The 22018-nt window shown below is 39.1% G+C and overlaps 1 protein-coding gene across 2 annotated transcripts; it reads right to left on the bottom strand.

Moving 5' to 3' along the window:
• Positions 1 to 11924: 11924 nt before the first annotated feature.
• cfhl5 (complement factor H like 5) lies at positions 11925 to 20326 on the bottom strand. Of its 2 annotated transcripts, XM_079426056.1 has the most exons (7): positions 20218 to 20326; positions 20010 to 20082; positions 19571 to 19762; positions 17385 to 17582; positions 12667 to 12840; positions 12364 to 12564; positions 11925 to 12223 (listed from the first exon to the last, which is right to left on the bottom strand). In XM_079426056.1, the coding sequence occupies exons 1-7, from the start codon at positions 20239 to 20241 to the stop codon at positions 12030 to 12032; spliced, it is 1056 nt and encodes a 351-aa protein (XP_079282182.1). In that variant the 5' UTR covers positions 20242 to 20326; the 3' UTR covers positions 11925 to 12029. The 2 variants fall into 2 exon arrangements, with proteins under 2 accessions (XP_079282182.1, XP_079282183.1); XM_079426057.1 differs by lacking the exon at positions 19571 to 19762 and having other exon boundaries at positions 17385 to 17576.
• Positions 20327 to 22018: the final 1692 nt, after the last annotated feature.

Genomic DNA, 22018 nt, shown 5'->3' with positions numbered 1-22018 from the left:
CAGCCAACACAGACTTGTTGCTGGTGTAGTTTTTTTACTCTAAATCTATTCTGCATCACTTAATGCACAGCTCTATTTTGACATCGGCTTGTCAGACGTTTCCTTCCATTATCACTGTCAATCATAGTAATGACTCCTGGCATGATTTAATTAGATTCAATCATGTCAATTTTACACTTGTTTGTCATTCCTGAAATTGTATACATGGATGATTGGTCCTCTTAAACAAACAAAACTTTTCTTCAAATTGTTAATGGATCAAATTTAAGCATTTGTGAAATCTTGACTGCTTACCTCCTGAACTGACATTTTCTTTAGCACTATTCACTATTCAGTGCAAACCCTGCCCAGCAGCCAATTTGATTGGTTAAGGTTAGATTAGGTTACAAGGTTAGTAGGGTTAGGGGTTTGGATTGGCTGAAGCAGTGTGATGAAAATCAGCACTGTGAATGAATGACATGACCAATGAAATATTTAGAATCGGTGGAGTTTGTATTGAATTGGTTTGGGAAAACTGTTACCAGTTTTCCCAAACCAAAACTCAAAAAGAAGCCACACCAAAAAGTGAAACTCAAAAAGAAGCCACACCATCTTTTTGAGTTTCCAGACCATTTAGAGCTCTCCAGGCTGCAGTTATACCCCTCTTGACAATTTGTTGTTCCCGAGTTATATTAAAGATTCATTAAAAATGAATGAATCGTTCAAGAATAACTGATCACTACAAAATAGACGCCCTCAGGATAATAGTAGGCTTGCAGATTTATTTATCCTGTACATTTTGTTTCTGCTTTCTGAATACAACAGGAAGTATATTAAGCAAAATTAAATGAATAAAGACACAAAAGATGTATTTTTATACAAACATAGGTAACACTTTATAATAACGGCACGCTGTGAATCATTAGGTAAGCATTAGTAAATAGTCAGTTCATCCTTTATAAAGCATTGTCCCAATATTAATAGTCATTAGTAAGCAGTTTATAAATACAGCTATAAATGCCTTGTTCTTGATTTATAGGCATATCTGTTGCAAAGGAGATTTAAAGGCTTAGTTATCTTCCTAACAGAAAAAAATAAATAAATAAAAACAACCCAGAGGGACACCGGCCCTCCAGGACCGAGTTTGGACAGCCCTGGTATTAACTGTAACTGTAAGCCAGTGTTTCATTAATTAGTCTCAATATTAGCAAGATGCATGTTTTATGTTGTTATCTATAAAATACATTTTCAATGTAATGTACTATGAGAGGGCTTAAGAAGGTAAGTTGAAACAATGATTGGTGAAAAGTTGGTACTTGGTACAACTAATACCAATACAATATGAGAAAGCACCTCTAATATAAAAAGAAAAGCACTGTTTCATACGGTTTAGTTCATTTAGGCATTTTTCCCTCTGTGGCCTTACTTTCACATTTTGGAAATGAGTTGCTCCATTCTCCATTTCACTGGCAGGTGATTTCTCGCTGTCCTTTTAATATCAGACCTTGTCCATTACATGAAAGTTTTAATGTGTGCAACCTCAGACTCTATGATCATATTCCATCTGAGGTTTACAGCACATGCTGCCTCTAAAGAACAGAAAATCTGGTCAATTTAGCTTCTATATCCGTTATAGTCTTACTGCAATAAAGAACCGTTTATTGAAAGCATGATATTAACCAATAGAGTAAAACCGAGAAGAAATGCTCTGAATGTGTATGCCATGCAATACTAATAATAAAATCGGTGATAATTTTAGGGTACATGAGCTTTAATGGGAAACCAGTCACTGTATTCAGACAGGTATTATAAATTATCAGTTATTTTATTCAAAAATGATCGGATTTTAGTCAGAAATTTAAATGATCTGCATTAGCTAATTTGTTTCATCGTGTTACCTTTTGTTGAGACATCCATGAACATTAATTGAAGAAAGAGAAATACTTCACAATATTGCAGTTTACAGAGTATCGACTGAATCACCGACCGATTATTTTGTATTTAAATGCCGATTCACTTTCACAAATCAATGCAAAGATTTCTTGAGTATTTAACATAAGTACTGATGAAAAACTCTGATTACCTTTTTTCCCGTAAAGATGTAGTTACTGTTTAAATACACTTAAGCAGTAGTGAATTTTTAAGCAGTGATATGAATTTGTGAAGTCTGTGTTGCTGAAAACAACTGTCCCCCATCCACCCCTCAAAACAGAACTTGATACTAAAAAAAACACAAAGGACTTTTGTCCCTGGGTGACCCTGCGCTTTGTCCATGTTTGTGTGCTAATATTAACTGAAGTTATGCAATTTAATCTATTTGATTCCATTGGCAACATATCTGAACAACGTACTTCAGAATTTGAAGCATCTCAAAAGAGTTGATTTATTTTACGGGTGCTGGATGAGAATTTTCCCAGCCTCACTAGCTGCTGCCTGTCTGTCAGGAAGCTGTTGATTCACTGACAGACGGAGGTGGGCACGGAGAGCTGAGTTAGTTTGGGCAGGAGGAGGTTTGGAATGATAGCGTTCAAGGCCGAGCTGAAGTTTACAAACATGATCCTCACATAAATCCCTGTTCTGTCTAGATGTTGCAGAACATAGTGCAGTCCCATGTTGACTGCATCGTCCACAGACCTGTTTGCTCTGTAGGCAAACTGAAGAGGATCCAGTAAGGGTCCGGTAATATCCTTCAGGTGGGCCAGCACCGGTTTTTCAAAAGACTTCATGACCACAGATGTTAGAGCCACAAGCCTGTAGTCATTTAGTCCTGTAATTTTGGATTTCTTTGGGATGGGGATGATGGTGGAGCGTTTGAAGCAAGAAGGGACTTCACACAGCTCCAATGATCTGTTGAAGATCTGTGTGAAGATGGGGGCCAGCTGGTCAGCACAGGATTTCAGATAGACAGGTGTAACACAATCTGGGCCTGGTGCTTTTTTCCTTTTATGCTTCCGGTAGACCTGGCGCACCTCGTCTTCGCTGATCTGAATTGCAGGTGTGGGGTGGTGGGGGGGTGTAAGGATCCACCCGCCAGTCCAAAAAGTCCAACGGCCTGGTCGAAGGTTTAATGCATGTTTGGTCTTTTACTTGCACTTCAGAATTTAGTTTCAATTTTAGTCTTGCTCCATGTTCAATCTGACTCCAATTTCACGTGATCATTAAATTTAGGTAATATTCCTAATTAAAAACTGATCACAGATATTGATTGTATATTAATTTAGATTTTTGATTATTCTGGAAATCCCATACTTTCAATTATACATTCATTAGCGATCTAGTGCTGCTAAGCAATTCACTCGGCCAACTGTGAATGCACGGCATCAACTCACCAGTTCTGTAACTTACTCAGAGGATACAGGGTGACTATAATACCTTTAAGTGCCGCACCTGCTAGCAAATAACAAAAAGTTTATTTTTTCCTATAATCACGAAAACTGTAACTTGTTAAGTCAGTGACATACAGAAATCAGAAGATCCCTAATGACGAGCCCCCGCTTCATTCATTGGTACTTAAGTATGATCTGTCCTGGACACAGATTTGTGGAAACAATAGACTACAACTCTAATCTACTAGAAAAAAAAAAAAATGGTTTCAGAAGAGATCAGAATAAATCAAATATAACAATTTATTATTAGTCAGGTAAAATTGTATCATGCCAATTACATAATGAAAATTATTAGAAGCCAATTTAGAAATAAGAAAATACATAACATCAGTTGTTCAAAGATGAATTTAAGGGTAAAATATATACCTGACTTCAAGAAGATACATAGTATGGAACATATGAAATTACACTCCACACTACCGGCTGATCTGGTTAAATACTTCCAGAACAAAAGGGCCATAAACATTTTTTCTCGGCCCCTCACAGATTACATCTGTGTATGGGGAATGAGAAGCCTCTGTAGGAGCTGCTCTCGTGCCCCAAATGGTCACACCTGGTTTAGAGCAATGTTTATCAGATTTTGAAAGGAGAACGCCCACAACAGCAGTACAGAATTAAAGTTTTTAATATTTTTCACAATATAAGTGACTACTGTGAAATTGAGACCAGTTTACCAATCGCACAGAGACCTTTAAAACGATACCAAACATGAAAGGGAAAAAACAACATTGACAAAATATAACACTTGTGGCATATGGATATTCTTGCTTTTTGGGGAAGAAGAGTGAGGGAGGAGAGGCAGAGAGGACAGGGGGAAGAAGAAGAATCCTTATTTTTTCAGAATAATTCCTCTTTGTCACTCTGATCTCCTTTTCCAATATGTATTTGGCCTGTTACAAGACTTTGTCTGAGTTTGTCTAAGCTGTCTGAGTTTTGCAGTGAACCACGGTTTGTCGTTGTTGTAGGTTAAATGAGTCCTGGTAATGCATGTTGGCGCGCTGCCCACGAGTCTATACTGGTGCCGAGTCCGACGTGTCATTTTCATCTTTCGTTTTTGTTTTCATCTTTTCGTTTTTTTCATGACATCCTCAAATGGAAAAATTAATCTTTAAAGTGAATTTTACTGCACAACTATAGAGCATAACTGTCTTCATCACCTTTTTCAGCCTTGATGAGTTTGCATCCCTGGTTATAAATTTTTAATTTGGCCGTTCAATGAGAAAAATACATGCATTTGTAACAGATTGGAAGTCTGTAAATTTTAAATAAATCTAGATTCCCAGCCACACCAACACAGAGAGAAAGACACAAGAATTACCAAAATAGTACTTTATTATTTTTTGTAAAAATGAAATTTAAAAGGGCAGTAAAATCACAATTTCATCCTCAAAAGCCAGGGGAGACAATAAAACATGAATTGTCCAATATTCTGTCCCAGGGTGAAACAATACCCAAATCCAGTCAAATCCGGATTTAGCTCCGTGTTTCCCCTGCCGCCGGCAAAGAATGTCTGTTTCAGCGAGACCTCAAACAGCCAATCCCAATCCCGAAAAATCCCGGACCAGGATTTCCGCGGCGCCGCTCTGCGTCTGTCAGTGGAGAGATCGTGAAATCAATGGGCCGCTTGCTCGTAGCCCGGCAATTTAGAAAAAAATCTTAGATGACTAAAATGACAACTTTCCTTTCCTACTTCAAATGGACTCATCAACAATGCTATCGTATCTGCCGACTCCTGGATCCGTCACCTTATCAGAAATGGACATCTAAGAACGCCTCCTTCAACTCAGATATTAAAACCACATCAGCGTGGGGAAAAACAAGAACCACTTCCCTTTAGTCGGAGTTTTGTGAGCGTTGACACAGCAGAGTCTGGGATTCGACTCCACCAGGCACAGGAAATCCAGCCAGCAACAACACCGAGGGAAAAGATCAGCAACAGTCCGCTTCAGCACACGGCTCGCTCATCTGTCCGGAGCGCATCTCCCCGGTAAGAGATCTAGCGTCCTTTTTATTGGGAGTGATCTGATCAGCTGGCAAATTAGATCGCTGATGTGAACGGGGTTCTACAGGTGTGTCAATTAGTGTTTGTTGTTATTGCAGTTTGTGAAAGAGGAAAAACAGTACCATCAATGGTCCAACAAAATCACAGCAAACAATATAAAAGTGAATCCACCACAAACAATATAATAAATTAATCCACGGCAAACAATATAATAGATTAAGACAGAAATTGCTACAACAATTTCCAAAATGAAATAAGGTTAACCAATCAATCACACGGCTCCACTTATTTTGTATTATATGACACTCCTCCCCCCTTAACAGTTGTCGTCCCGACAAAGTCTTAATGTCCATACCTGTCTGGAGGCCTACCCCTATTTTGTCTCTGGGACCTACGCAGGGGAGATCTATCTCCTGGCTCAGGTCTCACAATAGGGGCTACTGGGTCATCGTCCACTAAAACTGCAGGAGGGGCACAGGCTATGGGCACAAAGGTCAGAGGTAGCGACAAAGGCCCAGAATACAAGGCATTTGAAAGATTGGGGTTCACCGGTTCAGTCTCTGGGGCTTGTTGAGGCTCCTCAGGGGGGTTGAAAAGGCAAGGCCTTAGGTGATTCCGATGAATTGTCCTGATGGGGCCTTCCTTTCCTTCAGGCTTTATCCGGAAAACTGGCAGGCCTGGGCGTAGTTGGTCAAGAACCACATAGAGTTGGGGCTGCCAGTACGGTGCCAACTTCCCTTGTTCTCTACGGCGGAAGTTGCGCAGGAGCACCCGCTCTCCGGGCAACAAGGGGAGTTTCTTTGTTTTCTGATCATACCTGGCCTTGTCCCGCATTCTGCATTCTCTGGTTTTTGCTGCCACCTGTCTGTAGACTCTCTATAGGGTCTGGTTATGTTGGTGAACCCAACCCTCCAAGTCTTGTCTTTGGGTCAATGGTGGCGCCCCAACAGCCGTTTCTACTGGCAGGCGGGCATGTCGGCCAAACATGACAAAGTGTGGGGTCAGTCCAGTGGTCTCATGAGGGGTGTTGTTATACATCTGCAAGAGAGTCGGCAAATGATCTGGCCACCGCACTTGATCTTCTGGACTCAGTGTTCCTAAAAGAGACAAAACAGTCTTGTTAAACCTTTCGCAGGCCCCATTTCCTTGGGGCCTGTAGGGTGTAGTTCGAACTTTGGTACACCCATACAGACTGCACAACTGTGCCACCATGGTTGACTCAAAGGCTGCCCCTTGATCTGAGAGGATTCGTTCTGGACACCCCCATGGCTGGATAAGATAGCGCCAAAGGGCACGTGTCGTAGTGGCTGCTGTCTGGTCTTTTGTGGGGACAACCCATCCGTACTTGGAGAAAAGGTCAGTTATTACCAACAGATACGGATAAGTGTCACCATGCCTACCAAGCGACAAATAATCAATTGAAACGGTTTCCAAAGGGTATGATGTAAGAATAGGCACCAAGGGTGCCCTTACCTCTGGTCCTCTTTTCTGTTGAGTGCAAATTGAACATTTGGATGCCCAATCTTGCAAGTCAGCACCCATTCCGGGCCAAAAGAAGGCTTTTCTCAGCAAGCCCTCAACCTTGGCTATCCCCATATGGCCTGAGGCATTGTGATACTTCTCCCACAACTTATAAGTCTTGTCTTTGGGAACCACGATTTGATAGAGGCTCAACCCTGTATGACGCTCTTGGGCCCTCCGCTTTAACACACCCTCCTGGATGTGTAATCGACTCCATTCCCTTAAGAGGCGGTTTGTTGCAGGTAGGCAAGCTTTCCTCTCCTCAACTCCTGGAAAACAATTTCCAACTACCCAACCCTTAATTTGAGCCACCGTCTGATCGTTCTCCTGCCAATCCCTCCAATGGTCTTTGGCTTCTGTGCTCACCTCTGACTCCACCACTGCGGTCTCCACTTGGGCCTGTCGGTTGGATCCTGTTTCCTGTGGTAACCTGGACAAGACATCAGCATTACGATTGGAAGCGCCAGGGCGATACTTAAGTTCAAAGTCAAAATTCGCCAGCTGCGCGGCCCACCGCTGTTCTGTGGCCCCCAAGTGTGCCGTATTCAGGTGGACCAGAGGGTTATTATCCGTAAAGGCCAGGAATTTATTGCCCCACAAATAGTCTTTAAATTTTTCGGTGACGGCCCATTTAAGGGCTAAAAACTCCAGTTTAAAAGAACTGTAGTTTTGGTCATTCCTCTCGGTAGGGTTAAGGCTCCTGCTGGCATAAGCTATAACTCTCTCTCTACCGTCCTGTAGCTGTGCCAACACAGCCCCCAAACCTCCCAGGCTGGCGTCCGTGTAAAGATGGAAAGGTTTTGAGAAGTCTGCATATGCCAAGATTGGGGCACTCACCAGAGCAGTCTTCAGAGAATCAAATGCCATCTGGCAATCTGTGGTCCAGTTGATGGAAGCATTTCCTCTCCGCATACTAGCAGAACCTACTAGAAGAGCATTCAGGGGTGCAGCTATTTTAGAAAACCCTTTTACAAATCTTCTGTAGTACCCCACAAACCCAAGGAATGAGCGTACCTGCTTAATGGTAAAGGGGATAGGCCAGTTCTCAACGACAGCGGTCTTTTCGGGATCTGTGGATATTCCCTCACCAGAGATGACATGGCCGAGGTAGGTGACTTTCCTCTGGAACAGGCTGCATTTATGGGGCTGCAACTTTAAGCCATGGGCTGCCAGCTTCTCAAAGACCTGCTCCAGGTGACTGATATGGGTGTCAAAGTCTGGGGAGTATACAACAACGTCGTCCAAGTAGATCAGGAGAGAGTCATGGACCTGCCCACCCAGGCACCGCTGCATCAGGCGTTGAAATGTTGCAGGTGCATTACAGAGGCCAAAGGGCATCCTCTGGAACTCGTACAAGCCCAAGGGTGTGGTGAATGCAGTCTTCTCTCGATCCTTCGGGTCCACATCTACTTGCCAATATCCACTGGCCAGGTCAAGGGTAGAATACCAAGCAGCTTGCTTGAGGCTGGTGAGGGATTCTTCTATCCTTGGCAAGGGATAGGCATCTTTGTGGGTTAGGGCATTCAGCTTCCTGTAGTCCACGCAAAAGCGCCAGGATCCATCCTTCTTTTTCACAAGGACAATTGGTGCTGCCCAAGGGCTGGAGCTTTCCCTTATGACATCATTATCCAGCATGTTTTGCAGAAGTTCCCTCAATTCAGGGTACAGGCTTGGTGGAACTGGCCTGTAGCGCTCCCTACTGGGTGGTGCAGAGCCCGTAGGTATGGAGTGGAGGACTGCACTGGTCTGGCCAAAGTCCTCATCACCTGCTGCAAAGATGTCTCTCCATCGCTGTAACAGTGAGTCCATCTGCTGTTGTTGGTCTGTGGTTAAGCCATCACCTTTCAGCAGGTTGACTGGATGCTGATCCTTTGTGCTGATATGGTTGGTCTGCACATCCACTTCCACCACGCCTGGATCTAAAGTCTTCAAAACAAGATCCTTTTCTCCTCGGATCTGCCTTGGGTCAACCTGGAAAACATTAGCAAGGGGGCGGCGTTGAGGTATCAATATAGGGTAAGGATTGAGGTTACGTACCCTTATAGGGAGACGTCCTTTCACCACAATAGTAACAGTCCGGGCCACCTGCCACTCGTCATCTCTTTCTGGGCTCTCCACCAAAACACAAAGATCTGACCCAGCTTTTGCACCATAGAGGTGTGTCCACAGTACCATCTCACTATTCGGAGGCAAATAAACTGGGTCTTGGCGGGTTAACCTGGCCACTCCAATCTGTCCCTCGGATAATTCAACCTGTGAAACCTTTTGACAGACAGCAAAAGCACGCTCCCATTCCCCCTTTGCTTCACGTGACATAGTTGCACCGAAGACAGTCAGGCCAGGGTGAACTCCCTGAAACAGCTCTTTCCAACAATGTGAAATGACATTCATCCCTAAAATACCCCTTTCAGCACTCAGGCACTCATTCTTTACAATGATAACCCCTTTACCTGGCACGGTAACTCCTCCCACTGAAAAATCCAAGATGGCGTAGCCAATATAGGGGATCTGTAATCCATTAGCTGCTTTTAGAGAAAGCCAGTGCAGATCTTGTGGGCTTCGCTTCTGCTCTCCACTCAGCCATTTCTGGAAGAAAGTTTCACTAAACAATGTAACTTGTGAGCCTGTATCAAGCAAGCAGGGCAATTTCACTCCTGCAACAACAACTTCAACTCCCGGACACGTCCCCACCAGAGATGGTTTGTCAGTTTGGTTTCCCTGGTCCCCCTCCCCAACCACCTGGCTCTCAGTGGTTGGGGCTGTTAGTTTAACTGCCTCCTCTCCTGTTGACAGTACCTCTGAATGTGACCAGCTTTCCCACAGCCTCTACAGATTGGTTTGCCCCGGTCGTCCCATTCCAAAGTCTGGTGACGCCTGGGGGAGGCAGTATAACGGCCCTCCTGAACAGCCCCCCTAGGGGATAAAGGCTGATCTCTATGCACCCAAGTCTGAGGAGAAAGTTGGCGTTTAATCTCGTCAGTTAAGGTTTCTTTAATAACAGAAAGTTGGTCTGTAATTTCTTTTCTAAGTTCAGCTCTTACGGTCTCCCTCCACTCCTCTAGGCTTGGTGCAACCATGGATGGGTTTGTCTGTGGCACAAAGATACGTGAGGCACAGACAGGCTCCATCTTCAACTCAACTTCTAATGCTCTCACTTCACTACACACCTCAGTGAAGGACAATGTAGGTTTCCTACGTACCTGCCTTTGGAGTTCCTGTTGCACCACACCAGGCCTCAAACCCAGGACAAGCTGGTCCCTAATAGTCATCTCATCCTGGGCAGAGCCCGCTGGTTCTTGCTCCCTCCATGTGGAGAATAATTCCCGGAGACGGAGAATGAAAGCAGAAACAGTTTCCTCTTCCTGTTGATGGCATTTAAAAAATTGTGCCCGGATCTGGGCTACTGGTTTTTCACGCCCATACAGCCTCTTTAACTCACTCAGCAGGTCTACACTTGTTAAGCGTCTTCTTGGATTCAGTAGCCTCATCTCTCTTTTTGCCTCACCCTCAAGTGCCCCATATATAAAATCAATTTTCTGTTCCTCATTTAACCCTTGTGCCCTCAGCATAGCCTGTACCTGCCCACTCCATTCAGAAAAACTCATTTTACTTGAGTCACCATTAAACCTTGGGATCCATGGGACCCCCATAAACCAAGGCATCATCATTGCATTTATCACAGGCTGATTAAGTGGAACATTTTCTAGTCTGGCCCCAGTTCCTTGTGACACATTACACCTTGGGCCTTCAGGCTGCCCTTCATTTTCATCTGCCATTCTTCACTGTGTGGTGTGGAAAGGGAACCCTGCCGACTACGCCACTAATGTAACAGATTGGAAGTCTGTAAATTTTAAATAAATCTAGATTCCCAGCCACACCAACACAGAGAGAAAGACACAAGAATTACCAAAATAGTACTTTATTATTTTTTGTAAAAATGAAATTTAAAAGGGCAGTAAAATCACAATTTCATCCTCAAAAGCCAGGGGAGACAATAAAACATGAATTGTCCAATATTCTGTCCCAGGGTGAAACAATACCCAAATCCAGTCAAATCCGGATTTAGCTCCGTGTTTCCCCTGCCGCCGGCAAAGAATGTCTGTTTCAGCGAGACCTCAAACAGCCAATCCCAATCCCGAAAAATCCCGGACCAGGATTTCCGCGGCGCCGCTCTGCGTCTGTCAGTGGAGAGATCGTGAAATCAATGGGCCGCTTGCTCGTAGCCCGGCAATTTAGAAAAAAATCTTAGATGACTAAAATGACAACTTTCCTTTCCTACTTCAAATGGACTCATCAACAATGCTATCGTATCTGCCGACTCCTGGATCCGTCACCTTATCAGAAATGGACATCTAAGAACGCCTCCTTCAACTCAGATATTAAAACCACATCAGCGTGGGGAAAAACAAGAACCACTTCCCTTTAGTCGGAGTTTTGTGAGCGTTGACACAGCAGAGTCTGGGATTCGACTCCACCAGGCACAGGAAATCCAGCCAGCAACAACACCGAGGGAAAAGATCAGCAACAGTCCGCTTCAGCACACGGCTCGCTCATCTGTCCGGAGCGCATCTCCCCGGTAAGAGATCTAGCGTCCTTTTTATTGGGAGTGATCTGATCAGCTGGCAAATTAGATCGCTGATGTGAACGGGGTTCTACAGGTGTGTCAATTAGTGTTTGTTGTTATTGCAGTTTGTGAAAGAGGAAAAACAGTACCATCAATGGTCCAACAAAATCACAGCAAACAATATAAAAGTGAATCCACCACAAACAATATAATAAATTAATCCACGGCAAACAATATAATAGATTAAGACAGAAATTGCTACAACAATTTCCAAAATGAAATAAGGTTAACCAATCAATCACACGGCTCCACTTATTTTGTATTATATGACACATTGACTTGCAGTATATAGAAAAAAAGTAGGGATAATATAATTTTCATATTTGCACATCTAAAGAATTTAATATTTAGTCTTTAGTTTTTTGTTTGTTTGCTATTTTCTTTTTCTTGCAAGAAATCCAAAACAGACTAATTGATTTGGGAAAAAAATATTTATTTTGATTCATTTGTTTTTTGATTCATTTGTTTTTTTGCCTAATAGTACAGCTGATGCCTCATCTTTGTTTTATTCCTTCTGTTACACACACTCAGGCAAAGTCATCATTCCATCATTACACTTTTGTCTCAGGGAAATATCAATTGATTGAAATTTGCCCCTCTGACACCTAAAGGTGATGTGATCATTATGTGGTACAAACATCTTTTGGTCATTAGCATAGGCCAAGTCTATACCTTTTTCATCCATTATCTCCTTTGTCACTGTACAGGGCTCTGAAATAAACCCAGCATGTCACAATATCAGTGTCACAATATGCATTCAATAACTAATCATCATAACCTACAACTTAAACTACAAGATTACATCATGATGTAAATAGAAGATATAAATGGCGAAGTGTGTTCATATTTACCTAAACACTTAACACTCCCTCTCCATTCACCTTGCTGACAGGTCAAGTATTTGGTGAAAGGGTGTTGCAGATTCAGTGTGTATTTACTAAAGCAGATGTATTCAACTCGCTCTCCTGTATCGTATTCCTTTTTTGGCATGTCTATTGTATCTGCATTGTTCAGCTGTGGTGGTGGCCCACATTTCGCTGAGACTGTCATCTCTAAGAAAATGTGCTATTAGTAAATCTCTAATATGATAATGAGGTGAATTGAATAATTACCTCATTCATTTGCATATATTGAGATTTAATAGCAGAACATACCAGCACACAGTGGTTTTGGTGTCCATCCATCTCGTGTACATGTGGCCTCTTCTACCATTTTACGATACCCAGACTCGCAATCGTAATATTGTTTTGCTCCCAGTTTCATATCTTCTCTAAAGTACTGTTGTAGTCTACTCACATGCTGGTCACGTGGAACATTGCATCTAATCTCTGAAACAATATTCACATGCTTTTAATAACATGCAGTGAGTTCATTACCAAATCCAGAAGTGTTTATAATCTTACCTTTACAAAGAGGCTCATTGTCCCACTGCCCATTATCTTGGCATTTAAATACTCTCCGTTTAATCTTAAGGGGTTAATTTAACAACAAATAATGAAAAATGCCCTCTAGTGTTGGTGAAAATGATCAGAGTTGAATTGTGCATTGTTAACTTTACTCTGTTAAGCTTCGCCCCTCAAGGTAAGCGCTTTTAATTAATTTGTTAAAACATGAGTTTAATATTTGAGGTTAATAATTGTGCTACTATTAATGCATAAGTTGTAGTTATTTTTAAATTTTTTGTAATTTGATTGGTTTAAACTCGGAAATATCGAATAGGCAAGTCAGTATGTTGGATAAATGTGCTTTTTCATCTCAATGTGGTAATGATAAAGTTTAAATGATGTCAGTAATCTTACTTAATTAGATTTTCAGCTGTATTTAGCTTTGGTATACCCACTTCATTTGTTTCTTAAACGTTCCATTATGTAATGTCACAATGTACGTAAATACATTAAGCTGACTCATTTTTATGTATAGAGTCTGGGAATGTGTCGTCACAGCGGCAATGCATTCTGGGAATTTAGGTAACGGGAGCTACCGTGGAGATGGGATAATATAGTGAATATAGACGTTGATATTATTTAATGTTTCTATTATTCTACTTAAGATCGCGTTGGAGTGGTTAAGGCTCACTTTACATCATTTGCCATAGCCCTTTGCACAGCCGGTGTGAAAAACGTGCTTTTTTCAGCCTTAGAAAGCTGAAAAAGCAGAGGTATTTCCTGCAGACATTAATAGATGCCATAAGTTAGCCCTTATCAGTGTCTGCATGAAATACCTCTGCTTTTGATTAACGCTGTTGATACAGTAAGCCTTAATCATTCAACGCGATCTTAAGTTGAATCACATAAACATAAAATAATAGCCTATATAATGTCTACATTCACTACTGAACTCAGATGAAAGTTAAACTGAAACTCGGTAACAACTCAAATAAGATATGGCTTAATAATTGATCTCTGTAGATTTAATATACAGTGATTTGCATTAAACTGTAAGCCCTCATACTACAAATAAAAGAAAATCATATATGGAAATATTATCTGTGGCAGCTCTTTGGACGGTCGAAATTGGACGGTCGAAATCTTCTAGGTAGGGCCCAATTAGATATGGCTCCGACCTCCGTTTATACTCATCTCACTGTTCAGCTCACGAATTTAAAAACAGACGCGTCTTTGTTTTTCGTTATTTATTATAGTTTGTTATTAGACATGCACAGTTAGTTGGCCTGATCATGTAAGTACTGGTACAAGTGACGTTAATGCATTTTAAAATGTTGCTTGTTTATAATGAGTGACTGTTATTGGCATGACATAGCACATATTGCAGAACTAATGTATTATTGTTCTCCTGTTTTTAAGTAACACGCTTCTCCTGTGCAGTCAAATGAGTCCCTGTCTTCATCCTTTGACTCCAGGACACACTCATTATTGAAGAAAGGTCTTCCAGTAAAGGAATGAGATTAGATGATGGAGCTAAAAGGTGGGCAAGAAGTTTTTTATTACTTATGCATTTGGGGGACTGTTAAACTCATAAATCTTCTTAAAAACACAACATTAATTTGATCTCTATAAGGTAAAAGTATTTAAAATTAAGTATTATTTGAAGTAGTACTTTTTTGTTTATATACCATAATTATGTTTTTGCTTTGCTTTTTTTTTAATAAGCTGGTCTGATCAATTCTCGATGAAAAAAGAAAGTGTCAGTATTCTGACAGCTGACATTAAAGAAAATAATAGGTAATATTTCATATAACTGTGCATATATGATAACGATATGATATATATAATTTTTATATTTAAAAATAATAATAATTTTTGCAGTATATCACCACCAAGGAAGATGAAGGAAAACTGTGCCAGAGGAATTGTGCCTTTGTTCCTGTACCTTCTACAAAAATGGCTACGTAAGTATCACTGTTTTTGTTTTAGTTTTAATACATTGTTGACAACTATTAAATGTTTTGATCAATGCCCATAATACAGGTGGTGTATTTTTCTCTTGGATTTTAAAACACATTTTCTCCTCCTTTTTCTGTATTTTTGTCTTTCTAAGAAGCACCAGACTCATACAGAGAGGCATTTCTAAAGAACGAGGAATATCATTTGAAGGTACAAAATGAAAAGAGAATTCTCATTGTGCCACTTTTCACAGCAGTTTTATAGCCATTGAGTTGCTTTAACTGTGACTAAGGATTGACTTCGTATAGTATTCTTTAAGCAGTGTTGATGATCTTAAAATGCTTTGTTCTTTGTGTCTTGTCAAGGCCAGAAGAGACAAGGAAAGGTGCCTACGTCTCAAGTAGGGATATCTTCTAAAAGGTTTGTTTTTAATTGTTATTTTTGTTATTATTTTTTGTAGTTTTTTTTTAATTTAACACATCAGTGATAGTCCTCTGCAATTTGCTTGTTTTTTTCAGAGTGGAACAAGCATTGAGGAGCATAGTCAAGACATCGCTGGAAGTGCGCAGCCCTGTCTCCTGGCTCAGGGAAGAATTATTCAGTTCACCAGTACTTCAGTTTTGATCAGCATGCCATTCCATGCAAGTCAATCTCTTCTCTTGATGCCTTTGACAAACTGTTTAATGGGGTTAATTTACCCAAAAATGAAAACTGTCATCATTTACTCACTCTCATGTCGTTCCAAACCTGTAAGACTTTCTTTCATCTTCAAAACACCAATGAAGATATTTGAATGAAATCTGAGAGATTTCTGTCCTTACATTGACAGTCCACGCAACTAGTACATTCAAGGCCCAGGAAGGTAGTAATGACATCATTAAAGTAATCCATGTGACTCCACTGGTTTAACCTTAATTTTATACATGCATTCACAAAATGTCTGCTTTAATTTCAAACAAAACACTCATCTATCATCGTGCTCTCGTGTATGCTTGTCAGGGATTAATATTTTCATAAAGTGGTAAATTATTATTATTTTTTTCCTTCGCGCAAAGAAAACACTCGTGTTGCTTAATAAAACTGAAGTTAAATCACCAGAGTCTCACGGTTTAATTTAATGATGTCTTTAACACCTTTCTGGGCCTTGAAAGATGTAGTTATAGGCTGTCTATGAAAGGATAGAAGTCTGCCAGATTTCATTACAAATATCTTCATTTGTGTTCAGAATATGAACAAAAGTCGTATAGGTTTGGTGTGACATGAGGATGAGTAATTAATGAGAATTCTAATTTTTGGTGGACAAACTTCTTAAGGCACACTTTATTTTTGGCACCACTTATAACACTATTCTACACAAGATGTACACTTTCATTCAGACCACTGTGTTCAACAAAGATGTTGGCAAAGTGAAGGTCCTTGTATTGCTGAGGTTAGAGCAAGGCTGCTTAGCTAGGTGGTTCAACAGCTTCTGTACTGAATATAGTGTATTGTCATTTCATGCAGATGTGATGTATTTTTGTGCATGTAATTGTGTATGTTTCTTGAGCATGACAGCATTGTAATAAATGTTTTAAATCTGGCGTCGTTGATCTTGTTTTCTGTTCTGTTTTTAAAACACCAGATGGGATTTAAAATTAGAGAATTTTTCACTATTATAAATGTAAATGAACTCCACATAAGTGAAATATTAACACTAATTAGAGTACATTTTCCTGCAGAGTTAGATTGTGGTAACACAGAATGGAGTTAATTTCCCCTAGTGTTCAACTCTGGTAACACTATTCAGTGTTGAGCAGTGTTCATTTTTTACTCAAAATAGAGTTGATTTAACTCTGAAAATTTAACGCTATGACGAGAGTCAATTTATCACCAATTCTGAGTGGGATACACTCGGGCCGAGTGTTAAATTTAACTCTTATAGAGTTCATTTAACACTGCAAATTTGACTGTGCAGACTCGCAATAGTAATATTGTTTTGATCCCAGTTTCATATGTCTTCTGAAGAAATAGTATGGTATGTACACATACTGGTCACGTGGATATTCACAACTACTCTCTGAAACAAGATTCACATGCTTTTAATAACATGCAGTGAAATCGTTTTTCCCTCTGGGTTGAACTTTTTTAATGGTTGACTAAAGCTCACAAGTGAGAATCATATAAGTTCACAAAATTAACTCAATGCCCAGCTGTACGTCATATTTTTATTTCTTGTTGTATAGTGGGGACTGGGGCTAGTCAGCTGTTAATCAACTTATTAAGAGATGTAGAAAGTCACCAAACAAAACATTTTTAAAAAGCCATTGGCAGTTTGGGACAGGGTTTATGCGTGAATGTTTGATGTATGAATGATTTTTTTACGCATAGATGAAGCATCTTATTTATTTTGACGCATAGATGTTAACATTGTCATTACCTTTTTTATTTCACTTCTTTCACTTTTTTATATCAAGAATATTCCTATTTTTTATACATTATACATAATAAACATCATAAAGCAAATATATGATTGTAGTATTGTTTCATACCTTCACATTTTGGATATGGGTGATCCCATTTTCCATTTGACAGGCATTCAGTCGTTCGTTGTCCTTGCATCTTCACGTTCACATCAGTGCAGCGAAAAACTAAAACATGCCCAGGTTTATAAGGTGGAGCAGTACCTGGATGTCCAGTTAAAATGTCAACATTGATGAGTTGTTCCCCCTCACAAGTAACTTCTGCAGCTGAAGAAATAAAATTCAATCATTATTAAAACAAAACGGTTACAGTTTTACTGGAATAAAGCAGAGCAGTTTAATGACAGCTAACTTTACTTCAGATTTAGACCAACATTTTGGTTTTATGGTCAATGAACTTTCATAGAATATGAACAAAAACTATATATAAATTCAGACAGGCTTTATAAATAAATGTTAGGGTGCAGAGGAAGATACAGGTGAGAAAAAGGAGGACTGTGAAAAGTAGTGTTGTGCTTTGTTCACTTACTGGATTAGGTACAGAAGATTTAAAACTCGCTGTCCAATTTAAATAAAAAAAAAAGAAAAAAGAAAAAAAAGCTTGATTTGGAAATTAAGAGTCAAGAGCACAGGCTAGTCGCAGGCTGCCCCATGAGTCTAAGACACAACTTCCTATTCAGATTGGTCAGGATTTACATCAGGTCTCTAATTGTTCATTGCCTATGCTTTCTGCAACTTCAGATTTTGTTGTTAGTAGACAAATCAAGCTCATGCCACAATTTACAGAGGCCGAGGTAGATTCATATGTTGATGCTTTTGAATGCATTGCTGTGGTTTTGTGTTGGCCAAAAGAGGTCTGGCTTCTTTTCTTACAGTGTCATTTAACTGGAAAGGCTCAGGAAGTGAGCTCTGCTTTGTATCTTGACTATAGTCTGCCATGTTAAGAGCCTATGAGCTTGTCCCCAAAGTTTATCATCAAAAACTTTGTTCACATAAGAAAACTGTCAATCAAACTTTTGTCGAGTATGTACATGAAGTGTGTTTTCTTTGATAAGTGGTACCAGTCCAGCAAAAAATCTAGTTGTGAGCAACTTGTTTTAGTTGAGGATTTTAAGAATTCGTTGCCAGATAAAATAGTAGTGTACTTGAACGAGCAAAAGGTTCATAATCTTGCTGAGCCTGCTGGGTGTGCTGATGATTTTGTGTTAACTTGTGCACACTTTTTTCTTTTTGTATGAAGGTTTTTAGTTTTAAGACATTTCATGACAACAGTGTTGAGATAAGAGCTTTCTATTTTTAATTGAACCAACTAAAATGTATTTTCTGTTATTTCAATTTCTTTTTTCTGTTTTGAATAGCAACAGACCTGTGCATATGGTTTGGTAGGTTTTGAAGCATGGCTGCTGTTTGATCTGGTTTAAACTGGTCCTTAGCTGGTCATGAGTTGGTTTAAGCTGGTCATGTGCTGGTCCTGAGCAGGAGCTAGTTGCTTAGGACCAGCACATGACCAGCTAAGAACCATCTTAAACCAGCTCATGACCAGCAAAGAACCAGCTCAAACCAGCAGCCATGCTTCAAAACATAAATAACCAGCATGCTGCACTGTAAAAAAAGAAAAAAAAAGAAAGTTGAGCCAACTTAAAATTTTAAGGCAACCAGCTTCAGCAGATTTTTAAGTTCTCTCAACTTATTTTTGTTGTATAAACTTAAAACAACATGTTAAGAAAACTCAAAAATCTGCTTACAGTGTGTTCTTTATTTAACAGGGACCCTTTGATTAATACTGAGGACATAACATCACCCTTTAAGATCAAGTCTGAGGGATTTTATTTTTTGTTTGTTTTTTAAAAGGACGTTACATCCTGAGAGAGAAGAAATTCTAGTCATTTCAGTATTCTGCATCTGGATTTATCTTTTCAAGAAGTCACCATTTGTCTTAATATACTAGTTCAAGTATTAAACACAACATGTTTTTGCTGTATATTTTTTGCTTGCTGGGGCTTGTCAGCTGTTAATCAACTCACTAAGAGATGAAGAAAGACACTGAACAAAATCTTCTAGTCATTGCCATGTGTGAATATTTGATGTATGAATGATGTTTTAATGAATAACACATAGATGTTAACTTTACCTTTAATTATTTTTTTTTAATCAAGGATATAATTCATGAAGTTTTATACTCTATACATAAAAAACATAGCAACATTTTGTAAAAAGGTTTAAAGCAAATAATACATTGTAGTATTGTTTCATACCTTCACATTTTGGATATGGGTGATCCCATTTTCCATTTGACAGGCATTCAATCGTTCGTTGTCCTTGCATCTTCACGTTCACATCAGTGCAGCGAAAAACTAAAACATGCCCAGGTTTATAAGGTGAAACGATACCTGGATATCCAGTTAAAATGTCAACATTGATGAGTTGTTCCCACTCACAAATAACTTCTGTAGATCAAGAAATAAAATAAAATAATTAAAATATATCTGTGATTTCACTGAAATAAAGCAGAGCAGGGCAGTGTAATGACAGCTAAATTTACTTCAAATTTAGACCCACATTTGGGTTTTATGGTCAGTGAAATTTAATGGAAAATGAACAAAAAACCATGATTATAAATAAAAGTGATATACAAACATGATATTATTATATTAGATGTTTATCCTTTAGCTACTTTGTGTATCATTGTGTTACCTTGTGAATTTGTTGAGATATCCATGATCAGTAATAGAAGAAAGAGAAATATCTCACAATATTTCATTTTAAGCTGTAAAACGTGATAAATGGCTTAGTACAGTTTACAAAGCTAATAGACTCTATAAACAGTCTTGACAATCATCTACCAAACATTTCATCTTTAACCTAATGAAACTAATGAAAACTAATGACAAACTCTGATTACCTGTTTTCCAAAAGATGTATTCATGAACTCTTAAGAGTGCCGGTTATATGAATCTCTGAAGTCTGTGTAATGCAGATAAAAAGCAACTGACCCCTTCCCTCTGACCCACCAAACAGGACTCAACTCAACGCCCCCAAAAATGATTTGTTGAAAACCTGACAGCCCTCTTCTTCACAAATTCATGTTCCAGCTCAACTTACTGATGCTGGAAAATATTTAGTCCATGTTTTGTCCATATTTGAGGGAAGATAATCTGCAAATATTCTCCTTATGTGTGTGCTACAACCAGATTTCATAATCGGTTAGGATTTTAAAACTACTGTAGTGTGAGCCAGGCTTCAGCAAAGAGACGTGCGTTTGTGTTTTCTTTTGAAAAAGTTTCCCCAGAAATACTTTGCTATTGAATGCATTTTTCCTTACAAATTGTTTTATCGACATAACAATTCGAGTGAATGTATAAAAGGTATGGCATGATGCCATCCTTCTAGAACAATGTGCATTTATGTTAAAATTGTAACTTAAATGATCAAGTTTAGTTATTCTCAGTGTTGGGGGTAACGCAATAATATTACTTTTTTCAAGTAACTAGAAAAGTAACGCATTACTTTTTAATTTACAAGAAAATATCTGAATTACTTTTTCAAAAAAGTAACGCCAGTTACTTTTTGGCAGCGGCTATTTGCACTAAGTGCAAATAGCAATAGACGCTATTTACACCAAGTGCAAATAGCAATGGATTCTATTTACACCAAGTGAAAATAGCAGTATTTTTTTAACGATATGCTATTTACACTAAGTGCAAATAGCTATAGATTCTATTTACACTGTGTTAAAATAGCAAGGTTTTCTGCTATTTATACTACTTATTGCAAATAGTGGCAATTATCTGCACCTCAGTATTGTAGTACATAAAAAACAGAACGCAATAATAACGTACTGAGTGTAAATTATAATTTTAATTCAAATTTATTAAATGGATGCCACCTTATTGGGACAATAAAGCTCTCCCTACACCTACTCTAACCCTACCCGATACTTTATTTTCAACTTTTTGATTATTTCCTTAATTTTTATTGAAAATAAATGCCTTTCTCATGCGATATGAGATTTGAAAAGGGAGAAAAAAATGTTTGGCAAAAGGTGGGCTCGAACTCGGGTCGATCGCGTCAAAAAGCATACACCTTACCATCTACGCCACTGAAACTGATGTTGAACTAACTTCTTTTTTTATTGTTGACTAACCCAATCACACGTTAGTGGGCGGAGTTAGTGTAAATATATGGGCTATTTGCACTTAGTGTAAATAGACACTCTGTTACTTTTTCCCCATTTATTGACTGACAGTGTGCTGTGTGAGCATGCTGTTACTATAGATCTAAATGTGAATGTGCATTAATTCATCCCACTCGCAAAAAACAGATTTAGTATTCATCAAAATGAATTAAAACAGTGAAATGCAAACTCAGAATATGACGCAAACTGCAATAATTAAATATGTTAAACAACACAAATGTATCTAATCCCATTTTATTAACCAATGTCTTTGCTGCTGACCTTTGATGATCCAGTTCAACCACACTAATAAGAAAAAATTACTTTAGATAAACTAACAATTGTGCTTCATTGTTTTTTTATTGCTGAAGAGTGTTAAACCTTCTCCTGCGTTCTAATTTACAGACATGAATTTACTTTTCCTTCACAAGATACAGGGCTTTTACATTTGTATTAATGTAATTTCTTGTATTAAAAACAATCAAGCCCTGCTCATATTTAAAAAGGAACGCAAAAGTAACGTAACGCA

Source organism: Barbus barbus (assembly GCF_936440315.1).
Source record: "Barbus barbus genome assembly, chromosome: 9".
Taxonomy (NCBI): domain Eukaryota; kingdom Metazoa; phylum Chordata; class Actinopteri; order Cypriniformes; family Cyprinidae; genus Barbus; species Barbus barbus.
The sequence above is the reverse complement of the archived record's forward strand: the minus strand, read 5'-3'. Positions and strand labels throughout refer to the sequence as shown.

What these genes read in the sequence shown, in the direction of transcription:
- cfhl5 (XM_079426056.1), bottom strand. Translation starts at nt 20,241, where the DNA reads ATGAATACATCTTTTGGAAAACAG. An exon ending in TATCTCAACAAATTCACAAG is followed by an intron (nt 19,763 to 20,009) that starts GTAACACAATGA and finishes CTTGATCTACAG; the next exon opens with AAGTTATTTGTGAGTGGGAA. An exon ending in CCCATATCCAAAATGTGAAG is followed by an intron (nt 17,583 to 19,570) that starts GTATGAAACAAT and finishes TTATTTCTTCAG; the next exon opens with CTGCAGAAGTTACTTGTGAG.